This window comes from Heteronotia binoei, chromosome 5, assembly GCF_032191835.1.
Source record: "Heteronotia binoei isolate CCM8104 ecotype False Entrance Well chromosome 5, APGP_CSIRO_Hbin_v1, whole genome shotgun sequence".
Lineage (NCBI taxonomy): Eukaryota > Metazoa > Chordata > Lepidosauria > Squamata > Gekkonidae > Heteronotia > Heteronotia binoei.
In genome coordinates, this window is record NC_083227.1 from 18,936,934 (window position 1) to 18,962,037 (window position 25,104).

At 44.5% G+C, this 25,104-nt stretch overlaps 1 protein-coding gene across 1 annotated transcript; it reads right to left on the reverse strand.

The window, feature by feature from the left end:
* Positions 1 to 88: 88 nt before the first annotated feature.
* Positions 89 to 24,930, reverse strand: LOC132571789 (zinc finger protein 345-like). Its single transcript, XM_060238583.1, has 5 exons — positions 24,904 to 24,930; positions 20,263 to 20,313; positions 18,325 to 18,451; positions 9,598 to 11,426; positions 89 to 445 (listed from the first exon to the last, which is right to left on the reverse strand). Exons 1-5 carry the CDS (start codon positions 24,928 to 24,930, stop codon positions 89 to 91), a joined length of 2,391 nt encoding a protein of 796 aa, XP_060094566.1.
* Between the last annotated feature and the right edge of the window lie 174 nt (positions 24,931 to 25,104).

Below are 25,104 nucleotides of genomic sequence, written 5' to 3' on the forward strand. Positions count from 1 at the left end.
GTTTGTCTCCTTGGTGGGTTCTCTTATGGCATATAAAGTTTGAGGCGTTCCGAAAGCCTTTCCCACGCACTGTGCACTGATAAGGTCTCTAACCAGTGTGAATTCTCTTGTGCACTCTAAGGTCTGCACTGTTTCTGAAGTTTTTCCCACAGTCTGAACACTTATGCAGTTTCTCTCCTCCATGGATTTTCTTATGCCTCTTGAAGTTTGACAGGCAATTGAAGCTTCTCTCACAATCTGAGCATGTATATGGTTTCTCTCCTGTGTGGATTCTCTCATGAACAGCAAGGGACTCTTTTTCTCTGAAGCACTTTCCACACTGTGAGCATATGAACGGTTTCACTTGTGTGTGGATCTTCCCATGTCTAACAAGATGCTTTTTGGTACCAAACCTTTTCCCACACTCTGGACACAGATATAGTTTCACGCTAGTGTGGATCTTTTCCTGTAGAGGTTTGAGTTGGCTTGAAAAATGAAACCACATTCCATTCTTGCAGATAGGCCTTTATGGCCCCCTCAACATAACACTCAGGTCTCACTGTAGCAGCAACCTTAGCTGTTGGTGGTCAGGTAGAAACGAGGCCACAGACGAAAACAGGAAGGAACAGCCGTTTATTTAACGTGTGTACGGACCCCAGATCAGACTCATGTCTAAACTAATCTGGGAGCCCCGATTTCAGGAAGGTCTACAGTTTTATAGTCACAGACAATCATTTCCAGTAAACAATTGCACAATTTCAGGAAAGGACCACCCCATATCCCATACATCGTTACAAGCGTCATATTACTAAAGGAACAAGGAGGAGACAGGGAAGGTCTTTCCATACATGGCATTGATGTTGCTAACACTCTTGCAGCAATACCCTTAATCAAAAACACATTTGCACCTTTGACCTGCTCCTGAGACATTTTCCAAGGTACATTTGCTCAATGCTTATTTTAGTGCTTGTTCCAGCCGGTTTCTAGTTCCTCTTTTAGGCAGCTGCGGCAGAGCCGGTGGGTGAAGGATTAGCTTCCTCTTTTGCTGCCTTATGCTTCTACAAGCCAGACACACTGCTAACGTCCCTTTCCTTACTTTCACAGTCTAGGAGGATTATTTCACAGAGGCGTCTAGCAAGCACTTTTAAAATCTCTTTGACTTTTTGTTTTCTTGCCCTTGTGCCTAATTGATGGCTTTCAATTTACCTTATTTAATATCTTTTTTTATTTCAGCCCTGCTTAATTACCTCTACAGGCCCAGGGCAATTTTGGCCGTGGAGGAGGCATAGCGAGAGAAACATGGGAAATAGCAATCAGATTTTGATGGCACACATTTTGATCAGTGTTCCCTCTAAGCTGAGTTAGCTCACAGGTTTTTAGCCTCCAGCTCACAGATTTTTGTCTTAGCTCAGGAAGGATGACCCCAAAGCACACCAATTTATGCAGTCGCTCACAACTGTAATGCCAGTAGCTCACAAAGTAGAATTTTTGCTCACAAGATTCTGCAGCTTTGAGGGAACATTGACTTTGGTACATTTCAACAGGGAAAAAAGAGTGATTTAAAGTTTAGGCCTGGTTCTTTGGAATGTGAAATTGATAAACCCATGAATAACACCAATGCCCTTAAATCAAAGAGCAAACTCCTTGTTTGATGAAGTGTGCTTAGAGCACGTGAAAGCTTACATTCTGAATAAAACTTTGTTGGTCTTAAAGGTGATACTTGACTCCTGCTTTGTTCTGTTGCTTCAGACCAACACGGCTGCCTACCTGGATCTATCTCCAGGAAAGGTTTTATTGTTAGGAGGTGCCAGCTTGGTGCAATGTATCTTTTGAAATGTAAACCGTAGCTAATTTATCTGAGTCCATTCCAAAATTTGGATTCACCAATGGAAGGTTGCCAAGTTGCAGAGTGTTACCTGTTTATCCAATAATGCATGTTTGAATAATGCAGGGCTTTTTTTTTTGAGCAGGAACATTCAGGGATGCAGTTCCGGCTGGCTTGGTGTCAGGGGGTGTGGCCTAATATGTAAATGAATTCCTGCTGGGCTTTTTCTATAAAAAGCCCTATGTGAAACAATGGTGTCATCAGGGCATGTGGTCTAATATGCAAATTAGTTCCTGCTGGGCTTTTTCTACAAGAAAAGTCCTGAAATAATGTATGCTTGCGTCACAAAGTTTATTAGACCCCTTGTCACCCTTGTATTCCTCAGAAAACTCTGGGATTTCCTGAGGTCTTGGTGCCTTGCGGGCCCTATTCTCCCTATTAAAAAAAAAAGTAACCTTTTGAAAAACTAAAACTTTCAAACTGTAAAAAAAAAAAAAAAGAAAGTAGTCCCCTGTGCAAGCACCGGTTGTTTCTGACTGTGGTAACATCGCATCACAATGTTTTCATGGCAGACTTCTTACGGGGTGGTTTGCCATTGCCTTCCCCAGTCATCTATACCAGTGGCTCCCAACCCTTTTGTGGAATACAATTTTTCCATGGGCCAGTGGGGAGGGGGTGGCACTGGGGTTTTTGCCGCCCCAGGCTCCCCCCACCCATGTCCTGTTCTTGCCCCACATGGGGGTCTTTAAATGCGGGGAGACTGGGGCTGTTTCTGCTGCCTCCCTGCTAGCTGGCCAGGCAGCAGAAGGCCAATCTGCTTCCCTCTCCCATTTAAAGACCCCCACTGATCAGCTGATCAGTGGGGGGTTCTATAAATGAGGGGAAGCCTAAGGTTGCAGCAATGCTGCCCCTTCCACTGCCCGGGACCAGGCAGACGAAAGAGGCAGTGCGGCCTCAGGTCCCGGGTGGGCAGAAGGGGTAGCAGATTGAGGACGCACTGCCTCTTTCGTTTGCTTAAGTCTTGGGCGGAGGTAGTGCAGTGCCTCTGCCTTGCTCCGTAGCCCAGTTGCTAGCAAACCATGGACTGGTACTGGTCCACGGACTGGTCGTTGGGGACCCCTGATCTACACTTTCCCCCCAGCAAGCTGGGTACTAATTTTAATGACCTTGGAAGGATGGAAGGCTGAGCCAACCTTGAGCCGGCTACCTGAATACGGCTCAGATCATGAGCAGAGCTTGGACTGCAGTACTGCAGCTTACCACTCTGCGCCACGGGGCTCCTAGTTCTCCCTATTAGTGCTAATAATAAAGTTCTTTCAGTTTTTATCTCCACTCACAGGACTCCACATGTGTTCCTTGACTGGGCTTGGGGACATAACTGTCCATGGGTTTACGTGGAACACAATAAATTCCTGCAACTGCTTTTGACTGAGGGTGTTTTTACACTGACAGTTTGTGACTCTCTATCTCCGCTTTGGGAACTCACCTTTTACACTACATAAAGTTCTCACAACTGTTTTGTATCGTTGCTGCCCGAAGCATCTACATTTGTTTTGGTGAGATGGATTTCGAAGCTGCTGTTGTAATGTTTTTCTCAAAGCTAGTTTTGCTCCGGACATTTCTCTACAGGCGTTTCAAACTTGTATTGTAAAAGTTTTCAGGCATTTTAAAAGACTCCTCCAAAAGCCACAAGGTGCAGTAATTTGCATGAGAACTGACAGCACTTGAAATTTTTACATATCATTGCTTGCCTTGTCTTGTAATTTAAATTTGTATTGTTTTTGCAATGTTGAATTGTATACATTTAACTAAGCACTGGTATTCCGTCGGATACCCCCTCCCCAAATTGGAATGCTTTCAGCAGGAAATATAGAAGTTTAGCTACACAAAATGAGCACAGCAAATCCACCAATGTAAAAGGGAAATAATTAAAGTGGAACGGTGGCAGGCAATTTGAAGACTCTAAAACTCTGGATCAAACTGAATGTAAAAACACCCTGAGATTCAACTCCTGTTTGTTATTGGGTGGTGGCCAGCAGGCCAGAGGTCTTACATCCCATCACTTTGCTCTACTTTTATTAACCCTTTCTCTCCAGGGGAACTGATCTTTATCACCTGGAGATCGGTTATAATTCCAGAAGATCTCCAGCCACCACCTGGAGGCTGGCAACCATAAGTGCTGATGGTGAAATTCTTGACTCCTGATGAGGGGTTCACAGTCCAACTGTTCCCTTGGAGGGTGTGAAAGTTTTAAGACAACTTTATCATGCCATGGCCAAATAATCCTTCCTATAGACAAAGTTGCAAAGCATTAAGAACATAAGAACATAAGAGAAGCCATGTTAGATCAGGCCAATGGCCCATCCAGTCCAACACTCTGTGTCACACAGTGGCAAAAAAATTTATTCACCCCGCAGTCGACGTTTCTCCAAGCTAAAGAGTCCCAAGCGTTTCAACCTTTCTTCATAGGAAAAGTGTTCCAGCCCTTTAATCATTCTAGTTGCCCTTCTCTGCACTTTTTCCAGTGCTATAATATCCTTTTTGAGGTGCGGCGACCAGAACTGCACACAGTACTCCAAATGAGACCGCACCATCAATTTATACAGGGGCATTATGATACTGGCTGATTTGTTTTCAATTCCCTTCCTAATAATTCCCAGCATGGCGTTGGCCTTTTTTATTGCAAACGTACACTGTCTTGACATTTTCAGTGAGTTATCTACCACGACCCCAAGATCTCTCTCTCTTTTCTGCTGCTAATCTTTACTGGGATTGTTTTCACTGAGACTCTGGTCTGGAGTGTCAGGCGGAGGTTCATTGAAGCTCACAAATAAGCAGGATTGTTATTTGAAACAAAGTTGCATTTATTGGATACTCCAGTTACTCCAGCTTGATAGGCATTGGAACTGATGGAGAACACTTCAAATCATTGGTATTTAACATTCTACATCAAAGCAATCGCATCTACCCCCAAGTCCCAAAACAAAGGCTGCTTTTGCATGTGAGAGTTTTCACAACGCTCCCCCCTTATCTTTTCAGTTGGTGGTTACATTTTCCCGGCGGCAATGTCCTTGCTGCCTCTAGGGAGGAGGTGAGAATCTGGCACATACTTTCTACTTCAAAGAGGACTTGGCAACCTTTGATATTCCTGGGAAGCTACTCTCTACTTTCCCCCCCCTCCCTCTTCACTATTCCGCCCCCCTGTGTCAGCGAAGGGGCATTGAAGTTCCAACAATGAACAGGCTTAGCTTTGTTGAAAACAAAGTTTCCTTTAATTGATTACAGCAATGCATTTCACTACGCAAGTTCGTTGATACTAATAACGAGAGGGGTGCAAGCATGAGCATATATGGATACACATCAAAGCATAAGGGTTTTAAATCATTTCCCATAATAAAACTGGGGCTCCTCGGATGAGAATAGCCAGGGCGCCTATCTGTTATCTCCCACCTACATAAACTGTCTCTCCTTCCCTGCTGTGGCCTTGCTAGGCGCCTGGGAACCGGCTAGATGTTTTACACTTCAAAAGGCTTTCTGGCACCTCGGCTCCCCCCTCCCGGCCATCCTTCACATTCCTCTACAATACTGGGGTTAGTACAGCAAAAGGCATAGGGTTAGTTACCAGTAAATAAACAATGCAGGTAATAAAGTAAACTTCAATGTATACAAGCTGACGCCCTGTGTTAGTGAGCATATCTAGGCATTAATCAATATAGTTAGTAATCAGCATTTGGCAATAGTATTAATGAACAGAGCCTGACATGGAGAGCCAATGCCAGACTGGGTAGATGACACTGTCTTTGATGGACCAAGATTCTGATCAGTAGAAAGCAGCTTCATATGGCCTGCCATAGCCCTGCAATGCAGGCTAGTGCTGTTAGGGGTGGGGGGGACTTTGACACTTGACAGACTTCCCTAAGGCTACCTAATAGGTTTGTGAGAGTTGAAAGACTTGAAAGGAGAAAATCAAAGGGATGTACCAGTCACTGAAAGCCAACCAAGACCGATGCTGCAAGTAAAGTAAGAATTATACTTCATTACTCGGCGAAAAATATCTACGCATTTTTCCAACTGGCTTCTTCAGGGGAATCTGTTAGCCTTTCAGCGTTCCTTCAACAAGAGTGCAAGATCAGTAACAATATCACAGGCTACTGAGAGACAGGATGGTGTAGTGGTTAAGAGCAGCATACTCTAATCTGGAGAACCAGGTTTAATTCCCCACTCTTCCACATACAGCCAGCTGGGTGACCTTGGGTCAACCACAGTTCTCTCAGAGTTTTCTCAGCCCCACCTACCTCACAGGGTGTCTGTTGTGGGAAGAAGAAGAAGATATTGGATTTATATCCCACCCTCCACTCCGAAGAGTCTCAGAGCGGCTCACAATCTCCTTTACTTTCCTCCCCCACAACAGACCCCCTGTGAGGTGGGTGGGGCTGGAGAGGGCTCTCACAGCAGCTGCCCTTTCAAGGACAACCTCTGCCAGAGCTAGGGCTGACACAAGGCCATGCCAGCAGGTGCAAGTGGAGGAGTGGGGAATCAAACCCGGGTCTCCCAGATAAGAGTCCGCACACTTAACCACTACACCAGACTGGCTCTCCACACCAAACTGGAAAGGGAAAGAGACTGTAGGCAGCTCTGAGACTCTGAGTGCAGAACGTAGTGTAAGTCCAATCTCCTCCTTCCTTGACTTCAATTGCAGAATGACCTCAAGTGACGGGCAAATCCCATCGGAGAGTTTTCCAACATGTAACTCTTGGGCCTGCTCTGCCCCTGCTGCAGTCTGTGGAGATTATAGCAGAGGAAGCATGGGATGGCCACTCAGCGAGGCAGTCACATGATGAGATTGTCTGCTTGTCAGCTGACATGAGTGAACAGCAAAGCGTAGGGAGATGAGACATCATGACATCCATTGGGCCGCCACCTTCCTTCACCCTAGAATCTGGTGTTGTACAAGCTCAGTTGCTGTATAACACACGCCCCATTTTGATTTGAATGAAAAACAGTGACTTTTAGTGTATCTTCCTTTACTTTCATGGGGTGTGGCTGCTGCTGAACGGCCAGCAAGTCCCTTGAGAACAACATCCTCTCAGAATCTATGGAACTTCCTGGAGAACGTTGGTAGCAGAAACCCCGACATATAGAGATGACAGCCTCCAGTTGGGGCCTGGGGACTCCCCGGAATTACAGCTCACTTCTAGACTACAGAAATCAGTTCCCCTGGAGAAAATGGGTGCTCCAGAGGGTGGGCTCTCTGGCACTGTACACCACTGAGGTCTCTCTCCTCCCCAGACTTCACCCTGAAATCTCCAGGGATTTTGCAACCTGGGGCAAGCAACATTATTAAAGAATCTCTGAACACTTTCGCAGCTTACTGGCCTTTTACCACCTCCCCCCAGCCAATGGACAGCACAAATCACTGAGCATGCAATTCAAACAGAATTGGACTGGCTGTGCCAGGTATATGGCCAGAGGTGTGGTAAAGCTCCCGTGGCAAATGGGGAACTGGATGCATACAGTTTAGGGGACCACTCAGCAATCCCTTGACATGCCAGAAGGTGAGGCGGCACTGTGGCAGTTGCTCGACTATGCTGCAGTGCGACACGTGATGTGCCTCCCCAGGAGGGTTTACTCTGAGTGGGTGTTCAGTGCAGTGAATAAGACTGTTGCTGGGCACTGCAGTTACCTGCCAAGTCAGAATTTGGCCCATTTCTGGGTTGCTGGGTTTTGGGGTTTTTTTTAGGATGAATTGATACTGGCTGCCCCAAAACCCCAGCTGGGGAATATGGTAGATGAGCTGGAAGACCTACAGAGCTCAGCATTCCCAAAGGAAAAAAAGGTAAAGATAGTCCCAGTGCAAGCACTGAGTTGTTACTGACCCATGGGGTCATGATGTTTTCTTGGCAGATTTTTACGGGGTGGTTTGCCATTGCCTTCCCCAGTCATCTACACTTTCACCCCAGCAAGCTGGGTACTTGTTTTACCAACCTCAGAAGGATGGAAGGCTGAGTCAAGCTTTAGCAGGCTACCTGAACTCAGCTTCCGCCGGATAGGATGAGGTGGGAGGCCAAGTCACAAATCGGGGAGAGGGGGGTGGCTTGCTGAGGGCAGCTTGGTGATGGGAGAGGACAAGGTGACAGTGGTCAGGAGCCAGAGTCATGCGTCGGGGAGGGGGCTCCCTGTGGTGCCCCCTAGGCCTGGTGACGCCCTAGGCGACTGCCTCCTTTGCCTACTCCCACACACCGGCCCTGGGACTAATCTCCAAAACAGGCTAATATTATAAATGTATTTTCAGGTGGGTAGCAGCAGAACAAAGTTTGAGTTCAGTAGCACCTTTAAGACCAACCAAGTTTTATTCTGAGTATTTGGTCTTAAAAGTGCCACTGGACTCAGATGTCGTTCTTAAATGTATTTTGTTTAACAGCAGAACAGAAAACTATTCTGTTAAAGAAATGAACATCTGATTTTAGAAAATTTGTAGCATTTGGATTTTAATATTACATGTTTGGGGCATATAGTGTTAAATGTATATGTATATGCTAAAAATTATAGTACGTAATTACCAACAACAAATAAGGAATTATATTACCAATGTTAAAATTAACTAGGGAAATTAAAGAGCAAAAATATTTATGATAGCAAGGCTTTGATAGCAGCAAGGATTGATAGTCCTACCATAAGAGAGCCAGTTTGGTGTAGTGGTTAAGTGGGCGGACTTTTATCTGGGAGAACTGGGTTTGTTTCCACATTCCTCCACTTGCAGCTGCTAGCATGGCCTTGGGTCAGCCATAGCTCTGGCAGAGGTTGTCCTTGAAAGGGCAGCTGCTGTGGGAGCTCTCATTTCCACCCACCTCACGGAGTGTCTGTTGTGGGGGAGGAAGATATAGGAGATTGTAAGCCACTCCGAGTCTCTGATTTAGAGAGAAAGGTGGGGTATAAATCTCCTTCCTATAAATCCCTCCTTCCTAACATGGCTGGCAAGCACTTATTCTCACAATTTTTTTTATAACATCACATTTAAAAAAAAAAATTAAAAACCAGTAAATTAAAAATGTGAAAAGTTTCAAGTTTTGTGCTCTTCAATTTCCCTATATTTTTTAATAAAGGGGGGTGGGGGGTGATTCACCTAGAAAGCCTAGCACTTGCCCTGATTAGCCCATGGAGGACATGGAGCAGCAGAGACTCTAGAAAATAATGTGCTGAGGGGCACAGAGCAAAGCAACCCAGGGTGGACCCACAGGAATTAAAAAGAGAACATCAGCCTGTTCTGGTGGAAAAGCTTAACTTGCAACAGACTCTTCAACCCATAATTATCTATGACCACACAGCAAAATTTTTCTTTCAGTCTTTAAAATAAAAAAAAGCTTTTCTTATTCTCTGAATTTTTTCATGTGCATATTTTCTTTCTTCGCAAACTTCTTCCCAAAGGGTACACATTGAAAAGCTTTTTTCTGTGTGTGGAAACTCACACATTGGAAAAGATCAGTCCTCTTTCTGGAACATTCTCCCTCATCTCAGCATTTAGATCAGAGGTGGCCAAACTGCAGCTCGGGAGCTCCTTCACACATATTGTGTGGCTCTTGAAGCCCCCACCAGCCCATCAACCAGCTAGAAGGCATTTCTCTTTTTAAATCACTCCTCCAAGCCGAGTCAGTCATCAGTTGCTTTCCCTCCCTCCAATCTATTTGCCTTCCTTCCAGCTCTCAAACATCTGACATTCATGTCTTTGGCTCTCAAACATCTGACATTTATTCTTTATGGTTCTTATATTAAGCAAGTTTGGCCACCCCTGATTCAGATGCTTTCTCTCCAGTGTGGATTTTATGGTGACTTATGAGGCCTGAACTATTAATAAAGGTTTTGCCACACTCCATGCATTTAAATGGTTTCTCTCCAGTGTGTATTCTTTCATGTACCCTCAAGTGTGCACTGTCACGGAACTGTTTCCCACAATCCAGACACTGATATGGTTTCTCTCCTGTGTGGATTCTTTGATGAATCTGTTGAGAAGACTTTGAGGAAAAGCTTTTCCCACACTCCAGACATTTATATGGAGTGTCACCTGTGTGCAGCTTCTGATGTCTCAGCAAGCATAAAGGACTGCTGAAGCTTTTCCCACACTCCAAACACTCATGCAATTCCTTTCCGGTGTGGAATTTCTCATGCTCAGAGAGTTGCCGTTTCCGTCCGAAGCTCTTCCCGCAGAGGGAGCACTTGTACGGCTTCTCTCCTGTGTGGACTCTCATATGCTGAATAAGGTTTGACTTTACAGTGAAGCGCTTCTCACACTCTGAGCAAGAGTATGGTTTCTCTCCTGTGTGGATTCTCTCATGTTGAATAAGATCTTGTGTTGTTATAAATCCTTTCCCACATTCTAGACAGCTGTACAGCTTCTCTCTGTGGATTTTCTGGTGTTGAGTAAGTTTACGTTTTGTTGTAAACGCTTTCCCACATTTTAGACAGTTGAACGGGTTCTCTCCTGTGTGTTTAATATTATGAAGTTGAAGGGCTGAACTTTGGCTGAAACTTTCCCCACAATCGGAGCACCGATACTGATGCATTCTCTGCTCATGTTTAAAATGGGTAAATTTATGACGGAAACACTTCCCACATTCTTGGCACTCATATGGTTTGTCTGCTCGGTGGATTCTCTTATGACATACAAATTGTGAGGAGTTCCAAAAGCTTTTCCCACACACTGTGCACTGATAAGGTCTCTCTCCGGTGTGAATCCTCTTGTGCACTCTGAGGTCTGTACTGTATCTGAAGCTTTTCCCACAGTCTGAACACTTATGCGGTTTCTCTCCTCCATGGATTTTCTTGTGCCTATTGAAGTTTGACAGGCAATTGAAGCTTCTCTCGCAGTCTGAGCATTTATATGGCTTGTCTCCCGTGTGGATTCTCTCATGAACAGCAAGGTGCTCTTTCTCTCCGAAGCACTTTCCACACTCTGAGCATTTGAACGGTTTCACTTGTGTGTGGGTCTTCTTGTGTCTAACAAGATGCCCGTTGCTACTGAAGCTTTTCCCACACTCTGGACATGGATATGGTTTCTCTCCAGTATGGATCTTTTTGTGACGTCTGAGATCTGAAGCAGCTCTGAAACTTTTCCCACAATCAGAACATTGATGGGGTCTTTCTTCTGTGTGCAACCTCTCATGGCTGAAAAGGTTTGATGTGGAGCTGAAACTTTTCCCACAGACTGAGCATGAATACGGTTTCACTCCTGTGTGAATTCGCATGTGTATAATAAACGGACGGCGGTACTTGAAACTTCTCCCACACTCTGAACATTGGAATGTTTTTGCTGTTGCATTGGTTGTGTTGCTGGTGTTAAGGGTGGAGTTTCTGGCCTGATCTTTGAGAGGCTTTTCTGTCCCATCTGTGTGAATCCTCTCTTGCACTCTAACTTTGTGGAGGTCCTTGTGGCTTTCCACAAAAGGACCGGCTTTCTTCTGAGAAATCTTCTGTTGGTACCTCCTTGGCCCTCCCTGAGTCACACTTTGTCTCCCATGATCTTGGGAAGTTCCCTCTTTGATCCATTGCAGTGCTGTCCCCTTTGGGGTCACTGGTGGTGCATTTTCTCCCTGAAGTGATTTCTCCTTCTCTTTTACTTGCTTAGCACCTATTTGAGAGAAAAGTAAGGAGGATCACAGTTACTTCTTTTCTTCCCTTTAGAAGCTAAGATCCAAATTTACACATCAGAAGCAGGGAACCCACAAGGCCCTCCAGGGGTCACTCCCCATTGTATTTCCTCCCCCCTGTATTTCCTCTTTCCCTCCTCCAAGCAGCCCCCATATCCTCTTCCCTTTCCCTGCTTCTTTCCGGCCTTCCCACTTACCAATTAATCTATCTTTTAAGAACTCCCCTGGTCTTGAACTTTATTATTTGCTTCATTTATACCCCACCATTCTTCCCAATGGCAATCCAAAGGAACTTACTTCTCCTCGCTGTCATTTTGAACCTCATTCTCCTCTCCATCATTTTTCCAGATCTTAGTCATATACACACTCAGCATTCCCTCCTTCCATCCCCCAAAGGCCAGCCAAGCTGTAAAAGTTGTGTGGTAACAGACTGCTCAAGTGAGCTGTACAGAGGCACTGCAAGGCTTGGCTAAGTCACACAAGTTGTGTGGAGGCAGCTACTGGGCCCAGGCAAGTTGCGTGTGACATCAAGTCATAGCCACCTCAGCACCAGGGCTGCTTCCACACCAGGATGGTTTTCTGTGGTAGTCTGGTTACTCAAAATCCATCTCTGTGAAATGAAGATTCCAGACAATTCAGGGTAAATCAGGTTTCCTTTCCATTTTTAGCTGTGGTTTTCCTTTTACACCAGATGTGCACTGAACTCCCCTCCCCACTGTGCTCTCATGTAATTTATTAATTTATTATTTCATTTATACCCTGCCTTTGTCCCACATGAAGACCCAAAACAGCTGACATCTTTCTCCTCTACTTCCTCCATCCTCACAACATGAGGCAGGTTAGGCTGACAGAGTGTGACTGGCCCAAGGTCACACAGCGAGCTTCCATGGCTGAGTGGGGATTCAAACCTGGGTCTCCCAGATACTAGCCTGACACTCTTAACAGCTACAGAATCCCAGGAGCTACGGCCCAGCTCTCAGGATTCTCAGCCCACCCTGTTTTCCTTTTTAGTTTTTAGCCATGTAAGTAAAACAGACTGACTACCCCTGGGCCAAGAGAAGTTAAACTACAGAACACCCGCTCACGGGCCTTCTCGGCTGCGGCCCCATATCTCTGGAACCAACTCCCAGAGGAGGTGCGGGCCCTGCGGAACCTTGATCAGTTCCGCAGGGCCTGCAAGACCACTCTTTTTAAATTAGCTTTTATGAACAGCTGAAGTACAATTTTACAACGAAGAAAATCCGCCATTAGCACTAACTAGAATAGCGTCAATGATAATGTTATAGTTTGTTTTAATTAATGTTCTACTGGTTTTTTAAGGTTAAATTAATGCTTAATTTAATGTTCTTAATGTAATTGTTTTATTAATGCACCATTGGTTACTATGTTGTTTATTAATGTTTTATTTATTAATGTACCATTGGTCATTGTGTTGTTAGCCGCCCTGAGCCTGCTCGGCGGGGGAGGGCGGGGTACAAATAAAAATTTATTATTATTATTATTATTATTATCATTATTATTATTATTATTATTATTATTGTTATAATGCTGCCTAGAAATAATGCAATTCCTTATAAAAAAAATTGTTTTAGTCCATGTATTTGCAGAGAATTCTCCAAACACTTCTGCTTGTCCCCACCCCTTTTCTAAAAGGTAGGAGATTTGCCCCTTGCGGTCTTCAACCAGTGAAAGGAGTAATTGACTAGCACTTCATCAAAGTTCAGAGATTACTGCTGTTTTTCTGACAGACGAAAGAAGCTGTTTGTGCTGATAGCGTCCTGCTGGGGCAGGCCCTAGAACAGGGGCATCAAATTCATTTTTACGAGGGCCGGATCTGACATAAATGAGACCTTGTTGGGCCAGGCCATGTCGGGTTGGGCTGAGCCGTGTTGGGCCAGGCCATGTGTGTACCTATTTAAGATTAGGTAGCAGAGATACAAATTTTATAAAGAACGCAAACACAAATATATTTTTTTAAAAACTTAAAACGTTAGCACTCATTGGTCTTAAAGATGCTTTCTTTGCATTTCTCCCAAGCGGTCCAGGGAACTGGGCAAAGGAAGCTCTGGCTCTTTACTTCCTTCCCCAGGATAGGGGGAGGGGGGAGCCTCAGACAGTAGAAGGAAGAGAGGCTTGGCTCAGTAGCTCCACTGTGCAATTGAGAGAGCCTGGTAAAGCAAGCTATTCCTCCCCACTTCATCCCCAAGGGAGGAGCCTCAGCCAATGGAGAAAATAGAGGTTTTGCTCTGTAGCTCCTATGCGATTGAGCGAGCCTGGCAAAGCAAGCTGTTATGAAGAATGAAGCAAGAGAGAGGGAGAAGGAAGCAGATGACAGCCAGTTGCTCGAGGGCCTGATAGAAGCCCTCCAGGGGCCTGATTTGGCCCCCAAACGGAATGTTTGACACCCCTGCCCTAGACTGCCTGGAACCCTAGGCAAGGCTAACCCCTGACACACACCCTGTGCTGATAACATCATCAAATCACAGGGGGGGTGCACAATTCGATGCCCCCAGAAGGAGAATCTCCAGGCAAACGCTGTCTGGATACAATGGGAGGGACAGTGGCTCAGTGGTAGAGCATCTGCTTGGGAAGCAGAAGGTCCCAGGTTCAATCCCTGGCATCTCCAACTAAAAAGGGTCCAGGCAAATAGGTGTGAAAAACCTCAGCTTGAGACCCTGGAGAGCCCCTGCCAGTCTGAGAAGACAATACTGACTTTGATGGGCCCAAGGGGGTCTGATTCAGTATAAGGCAGCTTCATATGTTCATATATGTTCATATGTCCTTGTGGTTAATGTTACTGACCAACCCCCATAACTGGCTGGGCCATCTTTGCTGCCTGACAAGCGGAAGAGATTCTTCCCAGAAACCACAAGGTTTAAAGGATCTGCAAATAAGCTTAACACAGAAGGTATCGGAAGGAATGTGGTTTTCTGCCTCAAACCAGTCACCGTGGGTTGAAAGGCAAAGACGGGGTGAAGGGGGAAGTATAAAAGAAAGAAAAAATAAAACTCTACTTTAGCTTTTGCTTGGTAATTTTTCTCTGGGTGTTTGACATATTTCCAAGCTCTAGGCTTCACAGGACTATGGATGAGGCAATTAAAACTGGGGCTAAGCAATTCAAATGGGAGGGGGGCTTGCAGGATAAATAAATAAAAAATTCTTCCCACTATCTATGCCCACCCTTCTGCCAAACAACTATTTGCTCTTACCATCTTGTGGAGAGGATTCTTCCACCCGTCCTGTGCATGCCTTTAGCCTCCCATTCCTGGGACTTCTCTTGTGGTCTTCCATTTCATCACTAAATTCCCCCCTGTTCTCCCTGTGAAAAGATGTTTTAGCCCTTTTCTTTCCAGGGTGCTTCCCTTGGGGTCTCTCTGGCCCATGGGGTACCCCAGAATTTCCTCCTTTCTCTTGATGTCTGGAAAGGCTCTTCTGGGCTCTGTGCAATAATGTTTTCTTGTCTTCATTTGATCGGCGAGGCACCTCTTTGTTCTCATTCAGATGGCCACTACCTGCTGGAATTAACCAAGAAGATTAATAAGAGCCAGTTTGAGAACCAGTTTGGTGTAGTGGTTAAGTGTGCGGACTCTTATCTGCGAGAACCGGGTTTGATTCCCCACTCCTCCACTTGCAGCTGCTGGAATGGCCTTGGGTCAGCCTTAGCTATCGCAGGAGTTGTCCTTGAAAGGGCAGCTGCTGTGAGAGCCTTCTCAGCCCCACCCACCTCACAGGGTATCTGTTGTGGGGGAGGGGGAGATATAGGAGATTGTGACTGCTCTGCGATTCAGAGTATAGGGTGGCATATAAATCCAATAAGAAAGAATCCTATATTCTGCCAATAAAGGAAGAATCTGTCTGATGATGACAACAGCTGACTTCATTTATTTAGAGAACTGGAAGACCATCTTTTCACTAATGTAGACCTACAAGCCAGAACAAACCATTGTTGAATGAAACTGCCATCAAATCTCAGCTGACTTGTGGTGACCTCCGTGGGATTTTGAAGGCAAAGGATGTTCAGAGAGGGTTTTCCATTGCCTGCCTCTGTATAGTGACTTCTTTGGTGGTCTCCCATCCAACTACTTACCAGGGCCAGCCTCCTCCTTCTACTTCTGAGATCTTATGACAAGGCTAGCCTGGGCCACCTGGTCACAGAAATCAAACCATTATGCCACCAGAAAAACAAGAAACAAAAAGAAGCCCCAGCAAGAGTGGTTGTTTGCATATTGATAAGTATCACTGCGACACTAAACTGGCCAGTGATGGTAGATTCATTTCATATGACCTGCAGCTGACATCAGCTCAATAAACCCAGCTGTCAGTAGGGAAATCTCAGTTTTAAGAAGCTGGGGCTGAAGACAGTGGATTTTCCACATAATGCAAAAGTAGTCACAGGGGACAAATGTAGTATGGTACATTTTATGGTGGTATGGTACAAAGAGAGCCAATTTGGTGTAGTGGTGAAGTGCGCAGACTCTCATTTGGAAGAACCAGGTTTGATTCCTCACTCCTCCACTTGCACCTGTTGGAATGGCCTTGGGTCAGCCATAGCTCTCACAGGAGTTGTCCGTGTAAGGGCAGCTGCTGTGAGAGCCCTCTCAGCCCCACCCATCTCACAGGTGTTTGTTGTGGGGGGTATAAGATAGGAGATTGTAAACCGCTCTGAGTCTCTGATTCAGAGAGAAGGGCAGGATATAAATCCAGTTTTTTTCTTCTATAATCATAGCTCAAAAGACAGTTGCAACATGTTTTTAACAAAAAACAAAACCCTGACTTGTGTAATTTGGTAATATCATGAGGTATACAGGGTTGTAATAAATGACTGATCCTTGCTTCCTATACTCCAAAAAAGTTGAATAAATTTTGTAACGTTTGAAGCAGGAGTCTCCAAGATGGTTTCAGTCTCTGGGCAGTAACAAGGGGGAAACTCAAGGATTTCTGTGTGCAAAGCAGGTGTTCTGCCTCTGAGTTATAACTATATGACATCCAGTTTGGTGTAGTGGTTAAGTGCATGGACTTTTATCTGGGGAAACTGGATTTGATTCCTCACTTCTCCACTTGCACCTGTTGAAGTGACCTTGAGTCAGTCACAAGTTCTGGCAGAGCTGTTCCTCTCAACAGCAGCTTCTGTCAGAGCTCTGCACACTGCAGAGGATTCTGGGCCATTTTTAGGGTCTTGTCAGGGCACTGAGAAGAACAACTGGGTGTCATCTCTGTCCCATCTCTGAGAATGGGCCCTAAAATACACACAGAACTTGTCCCCAAAGCACAACACAGGGAACAATCAGCAGGAGTGCGCAAGCTAATTTTCACATACATTTGTCCGCCATTTCTGATCTTTTCACAGAAACCGCCCCAGAGGTGTCCAAAACAGTTTGAAGGCCTTGTTCTTAGAGAAAAGGCAGCCAGTAGAGATTTTCTTTATTTCAGGGCGCTTTTTTTAGCAGGAATGCAGTTCTGGCTGGCTTGTTGTTAGGGGGTGTGGCCTAATATGTAAATGAGTTCCTGCTGGGGTTTTTTCTACAAAAAAGCCCAGCTTTATTTACTTCATTTATACCCTACTTTCTCCTCCTCACAGAGACCTAAAGCACCTTACATCATTCACCTCGCCTCTATTTTATCTTCACAACAACACTATGAGGTAGGTTAGGGTGAGAGTGTGTGACTGGGCCTGGCAGCTTCCATGGCAGAGTAGGGATTGGAGACTCCAGATTAATCTAGACCAACACTGCCCCCCCACTGGAAAGATGACTAAAATGGCAGCACAGTAACAGTTCTGATCAGAGACTCTCCCACAAGTTTTGGTTTTCTTCTTTGTCTGAATAATCAGAATACTCAGAACTTGCCAACTCTTCTTAGGGATTCCAGCTAGCTGTAGGATGTTTACTTGGCCTTGAAGTAAGGAACTACAACTTGGCAATCTGGGAGAATCTTGACGTCTCAGCATTTTAGCGCTCACAGCCCAGGAGTGAGGCATTGGTTATCAGTCAGTGAAAGTCTCTCTATTAGTTTCTAGTCATTACTATTACTTAGTTTTCTGCACTGGCTCACCATAAAATTCGAGGCTTCATGCTATAGCACTGAACCCTGATGTTTCTGTTGGGTTCTGTTTTTTGAGGATTAACATGTGGAATTCACTGCCACAGGAGGTGGCGGCGGCTATAAGCATAGCCAGCTTCAAGAGGGGGTTAGATAAAAATATGGAGCAGAGGTCCATCAGTGGCTATTAGTCACAGTGTGTGTGTGTGTGTGTGTGTGTGCGTATGTGTATATATATATATATATATATATATATATATATATATATATATATATACTGTGTGATACAGAGTGTTGGACTGGATGGGCCATTGGCCTGATCCAACATGGCTTCTCTTATGTTCTTATGTTAAAGGCCATGGCTGAGAGACACACAATCCACGCCTTGCATCCAAAGCAGTCCCCAGGAATCAGGTAGCTGTTGCCAGGAAAGGCCTTTTCCTGCCTAATAAAATAATTTGCTTGATAATCTGATTCTATTAGGGCTGCCAGCTCTGTGTTGGGAAATACCTGGAGATTTTAGGCATAGAGACTGTGGAGAGCAGGGTCCAAGGAAGGAAGGGACTTCAAATATTACGCCATAGAGTCCACTTTCCAAAGTGGCCATTTCCCTCAGGTTAACTGATCTCTGTTGCCTGGAGATCTGTTGTAATAGTGGGAGATCTCCAGCCACCACCTGCATTCTATATAAAGCAACTTCATATGAGAAGTTTTCCTCTGTCAGCAGCCACCTCCTGTTAATTAGAAGACAGGGGAAGAAAAGGAGAGTGTCTTGTCCAATTGGATACTGAGGCATAAACTGGGTGGAATCCACAGACCCAGGAAATAAGTAGGCCTTACCCAGGGAGGCCACAGTGCTGTAGTTTTCCTGCATGACCTCCTCATAGAGGGCTCTCTGCCATGGATCCAGCAAGGCCCACTCGTCTTCTGTGAAATACACAGCCACATCTTCAAAAGTTACAGGGTCCTGAAAAAGAGGGAACAAGAGAGAATGATTGTCCAAGGGCGCCCCTGGCATCATCACTGAAAAACCACCAGAAGGAGTGTTGCCAGCCTCCAGGTGCCACTTGAGGATTCCCCTATTACCATAATTGATCTCAAGACAATCAAGATCAGTTTCTCTGGAGAAAATGGCTGTTTTAGAGGGTGGCTTCTATGACATTATATTCTGCTGAGGTTCATTCCTTCCCCAAACTCTGGCCTTCCCCAAACTCAGGCTCCACCCCCAAAATCTCCAGGCATGTGTAGAAAATACCTGACCTGCAGCCAAACAAGACTGGAGTGTCTTGGGATTTCTTAGTTTATAAAGAAAGGCTAAGGGGAGGACATGGCAGAGGATTAGAAAATTATGCATTGTCAAGTCTGATGTTTCAATAACGAGACCTTCTTGATAAAAGTTTCTAGTTTATTGTAACATGTTGTTAGACTATAGAGCCAGATTGAAAGACTGGCGAGTATACAATCAAGGCAAGCATGTAAGGTATACATCAAAGGGATTCTTGAGGGAGGGGTACTCTATGCAGGCTACATTCACACATTGATGTTACTATTTCGTTCTCAGGCCTGGTCGTCTTCTTGGCACCAGTTTCCCCCACGCTCTCCTGAGAAAGCACTGCTATCTTGTTCCCATATTCCCATTTCAAAGCATTACTACATAACAAAGGGAAGGAGGGGGGAAAAGGAGAGATCAAGCTAGCAGCATTGGTATACAGTGTGGTTTTTACCCAGGATCCTTTTCCTGAACCAAAGATGCGTTTTATAGAAACTACAGCAGACTTGACATGCATGGGATAGAGAAAGGGGATAGAGGGAGCTTATTTTCCTTCTTCCATAATACTAAAAACTCTGGGGCACCCAATGAAGTTGACTGCTAATAGGTACAGGACAGATAAAAGCAAACACTTTTTCATCAATGAATAATAAAACTGTAGATAGACCACTGGTCTGATCCAGCAGGGGGCATCTTGTGGTGTCCCGTAATATAGGGTTTTCACTGATGAAGAGGAATTGCTGAAAAATTTAAAGTCCTTTCTTAGACAGTTAATAAAGGGAACCTTCATATTCAGAGACAGCAAGCCTCTGAAATCCAGTGCTAGGAGGCAAAATCAGGGACAGGCCTCAGCCTCTATGCCCTTGTTGTCTGTTTGGTCTTCCAGGGCAACTGGTTGGGCTGTCATGTGAAACAGAAGGCTGGACTGGACAGACCACCAATCTGATCCAGCAGGGAGCTTCTTAGTGTCTTATGTAAAACAGAAAATCTGAACAAGGAAGAGGGATTGTGGGAGAATTTAAAGTCTTTTCTTAGAAAGTATCATTTAAAGGTGGGGGAAGATGTCAGTAATACACACAGGCCCAACATCAGGAGAATACCCTTGTAAGGTTCTGCCAGGTATCAATAAAACAAACTCTTGTTTATAAAAGCACAAGTGAAATTTATTAGTATTGATACAAGAGCTGGATCCATGCACTAAGGTGTTCTTGCTAGAACTAAAGTCCAAAGGTTACATTCAGCAAATAAGTATTCAAAAATGCAAGCAATTTTGAATCCACTCCCCAACACAACCGTTAACATAAACACGTTACATATCATGGAGAGATGGTGCTGTATATTGTCTTTGCATTCTTCAAGGTTACTCACACTAAAAGAAAAGGGAGGCAGTGCATTCCCCCAGATCCAAATGTCTGTTTCCTTGGTAACTAGTTAAGTGGCATGGCTACGTGAAATGCTACGTGAAAGTGGCATGGCTACGTGAAATGTAGGGTCCCCCCAGTCCCTACCCCCTTTACAACAGAATCCATAGCAAAAGGAATGGCAATGGTAATATATGGCTGGAACCACAAACAGAAAGCAGAGCAATAACAGAGGAACACAGAGGTAGACCCAGGTGGGCAGCTGTGTTGGTCTGAAGCAACAAAACCAAGTTGGGGTCCAGTTGCACCTTTAAGACCCACAAAGTTTTATTCGGAATGTAAGCTTTCATGTGCATGCACACTTCATCTTACAATGAAATGGGGGTACAGGGAGCAGAGCTACATATAGCTGATGGGGAGCGGTTGAGCATGCAAAATATGACAGTTAGACTCCAATGGCAAAATAGTACAATTCACAAATTGAATCAACAACCAGTTTGGTTTAGATACCATTTGTTGTGTTGGTCATCAGCAAAGTTCCTAAACATGTCAGAGCTGAAGAGTGACGGTGAGGGTGTCACAAGGTAAATTAAAAGCAGAATCTGTTAATTGCTACATAGGCTGTCGAGTCTGGGTTAAACTGGGAATAAGTTTTTCTCAGAAGTGTTCCTATCCACCTAATATACTTTTTAACATGAAGCACAGAGTGATACACAGTAACACTGTCAAGCGCTGATTTCTCAATAACCAAGTCCTTTGTTTTAAATCAAAAGTAAGTTTATGGGTACAAACAGTTACACAGTTGCTATATAGGATATCATCAAAGGTTACACTACAGATGCATACTTGAGTCACGGGTTCAAAGGTTACTAAGCAACTATCTGTTTTGTTACTAAGGAATTTTAGGCTATTGGAAACATCAAACCTCACACTTCTTTGGGGAGAGATAAGGACTGTCTGTGTGAAACCGTGGGAGAGGTGGGAGAGGCGACGTGAAGGTACTAATGGCCAGTCTGTAACATAAACATCTCAGGGCCAGATGGTTTTACTACTTGCCTGCTGGCTGTAAATAAGGGGGGAGAGATGGAGAGCTGATGACCTGCTCTCTACATAGAAAAATGAAGTCCAGAAATGAGCGTGCTTGACAAACACATGAGATAATCTATTGCAGGATCCCTATCCTGACAGCCCTGATGACTTAGGGTTGCCAATCCCCAGGTGGGGGCAGGGGATCCCCTGGTTTGGAGGCCTTCCCCCTGCTTCAGGGTTATTAGAAAGTGGAGGCAGGGGGATGCTCACTAGGCATTCCATTCTACCCTGCAGAGATTGGTCCCCATAGGCTATAATGGGGAACCTGGAAAATTTCTCTGCTACTAGTGTGGAACTAAAATAAGTAGGCCCCACATTTTGGTCCAGAAAGTTTTACATGCAGTAGTAGGTGGGAGGGGTAAGTAAAGACAAAGGAAGAATTGTTGATTGTTCTGAGAACTACAAATTCTCAAACCACCAGACACTGATAAGGAGGGTTTCTCAGACACTGCTTTCTTTTTCTTTTGACAAACTTATCTGGAAACAGCTGCTTTCATGTAACCAGAATATGCTGTAAAGATGGCATGATTTTGATGAAAGGACAAAAAGTCTCCATAGAAATTTCTAAACTGGCAGCAAGATCCAAATGAGCCTTTACTACTATATGAGATGATGATTAATCCTTTGCCTGACAAAGAATTTGGTCTGGAAACAGGAAGACAGCCAGCATACACCAGTACTTACATAATTTTAATTGGAAGACTGACAATCTGATTATATGAATTTTGTGCCTTCATTTGAAACGGAAAATTGAGAGGATTGTATTTTATCTGCAATCAAGATTATCTGCAATCAAGACTTCGCTATTATCATTTATAATTGGAATTAGCACCTGGAAATCTGTTAATTGGAATGTTTTAAAGTTAATGTGATTTTAAACCCTGTATAATTTTATGAAATGTTGTTAGCCGCCCTGAGCCCGCCTCGGCGGGGAGGGCGGGATGTAAATAAAGTTTTATTATTATTATTATTTGCTGAAATGGAAGGCTTCCAACAGAACTGCATATTGATTTATGGGTATGGATGAACGTGCAAAGGAATAAGATGCTGTGAACCCCTGTGGATTTATCTAGATTTGTTTATTGAAGTAAAGGTGTTTGTAATTTTCTCAACAAGGGTATTGACCAATTTGTATAGTAATTTAAGTCGGCAATTTCGCATTCACCTGATACCGCTCTCACGTTTGTCTTCTCAGCGCGGCTCCCTTCTGATTTCCCACTATCTGCCCCGGGGCTGCAACAAGCATCGCAGTTTTCACGCAGTAAACAGAAACTGGTTATTTCTTATGCCACAGTGTGTGTGTGTATATAATTTTTTTTGCCACTGTGTGACACAGAGTGTTGGACTGGATGGGCCGTTGGCCTGATCCAACATGGCTTCTCTTATGTTCTTATGGTTTTTAGCGGTTTCTGTTTACTGCACGAAAACACCAATGCTTGCTGCAGCCCCGGGGCAGATAGTGGGAAATCAGAAGGAAACCATGCTTAGAAAACGACTGTGAGAGCGGTATGAGGTGAGTGCAAAATCGGTCAGTTTTTTATTTTTGTTGGTCTCTTGGTGACTGCTCTCACTCTATTGTAACTAAATTCTCTCCCTGCAGCTGCTTGTACATTTCAGTATAGTACCTCTGGCAGATGTGGTCCAGTCACAACAGGAAGGTTGGTTTCTTCCAACAGCAGGGTGCCACAAGTGGTGTGGTAGGTGAAGGTGGGATTTGGGTACTCTCTGCCTTGGGCCTCTCCACAGTTGACCCCCAGCCTTGCTGCCACATCAGTAAGCAAAACAAATTTTTAAAACCCTGGACATCGAAAGCAAGCTAACATGCTTGGCAAAGACTCCTTTTGAACCAGCTTGGTGTAGCAGTTAAAGCCGGGGTGTCAAACATGCAGTTTGGGGGCTGATTCAGGCCCCCAGAGGGCTCCTATCAGGCCCCCAAGCAACTGTCTGCCATCTGCTTCCTTCTTCCTCTCTCTTGCTTGCTTCTCATAACAGCTTGCTTTGCAAGGCTTGCTCAATTGCACAGGAGCTGCAGAGCAAAACCTCTGTTTTCTCCACTGGCAGAGGCTCCTCCCTCAGGGAGGAAGGAATAGCTTGCTTCGCCAGGCTCTCTCAAGTGCACAGCAGAACTACTGAGCCAAGCCTCTCTTCTTTCTGTTGGCTGAGGCTCCTACCCCTCCTGGTCCCCTGGTGAAGGAAGGAAACAGCCAGAGCTTCCGTTGCCCAGTTCCCTGGATCCCATGGGAAAGATACAAAGAAAGCATCTTTAAGACCAATGAGTGCTAACATTTTAAGCATGTTTAAAGTTTTTTTAAAATATATATTTGTGTTTGTCTGAGTTCTTTATAAAATTTATATCTCTGCTACCTAATCTTAAATAGGTACACACATGGCCCAACCTGACATGGCCAAGCCCACAAGGTCTCATTTATGTCAGATCTGGCCCTCAAAACAAATGAGTTCAACACCCTTGAGTTAAAGTATCAGACTAGAATCTTGGAAGCTTTGAATTTCCACTTTGGTCACGGAAGCTCACTGGGTGATCTTAGGCCCATCATACACTCTCAGCCTAAACTAGATAGATAGATAAATTTATTGTCATTGTTCTCCACAAAAAGAGAGCAACGAAATGAGGTGCTCTCTTTTTTGTGGAGAACAATGACAATAAATCTATCTATCTATCTATCTATCTATCTATCTATCTATCTATCTATCTATCTATCTATCTATCTATCTATCTATCTATCTATCTAGTTTAGGCTGAGAGTAAACCACCTCACAAGGTTGTTGTGAGGATAAAACAGAGGAAAGGAAAATGATGTAAGTCCCTTTGGGCCCCTGCTGAAGTGAAAGCGGGATATAAGCAGGTAAAAGAAAGTACCAAAAAGGTTGAGATCACACACACTAAATAATGCACTTTCAATCCACTTTCCAACTGGATTTTGCCAGTTCACACAGTATTTTATTTATTTATTTATTTTACGGACTTATATTCCGTCCTTTTCCATGAACGGGCTCAGGGCAGATTACAACATAAATTAAATAACAATTGAAACATACAGTTTAAAACGAACGCAATATTAAAACCGAAAGACAATAAAGAAGAATTGCAGATTTATACCCCACCCTTCTCCCTGAATCAGAGACTCAGAGTGGTTTACAATCTCCTTTATCTCCTTCCCCCACAACAGACACCCTGTGAGGTGGATAGGGCTGAGAGTGCTCTCCCAGCAGCTGCCCTTTCAAGGACAACTCTTGTGATAGCTGTGGCTAACCCAAGGCCATTCCAGCAGGTCCAAGTGGAGGAGTGGGGAATCAAACCTGGTTCTCCCAGATAAAAGTCCGCACACTTAACCGCTACACCAAACTGGCTCTCCAATAAAATATATTACAATATAGGCAGCTCAGGCACGTTTTACAGAATAAAACAGCTATCAGCCCAAAAACATAACAACCAGATGGAAATATATGATAATAAGTAAAATCCTGTTGCAAAGTGCACCGAAAGTGTATTGAAAGTGCATTATTGTGTGCGTGTGGCCACAGCCAATGTTACAGGTCTCTATGACAAATTAGACTTCAGTGTCTCAGTGACAGTAATCTTAGGAAGGCAGCTGTGATTGTCTGTTGCAGCATTGGGTTCCTGTTTGTTTTTCCAGGGACTTCTAGCAAGGGGGGGCACACTCCAAGATGTGATCCCACCTGTGCAGCAAAGTCAAGAACAGACATGGACACCAGACCCTTAGGTCCATCAAGGTCAGTATTGTCTACTTAGGCAGGGGCTCTCCAGAGTTTCAGGCAGACAGAGGTCTTCCACTTCACCTCTTACCTTGTCTTTTTAGTGGGAGATGCTGGGGATCAAACCTGGGACTTTCTCCATGCCAAGCAGATGCTCTGCCACTG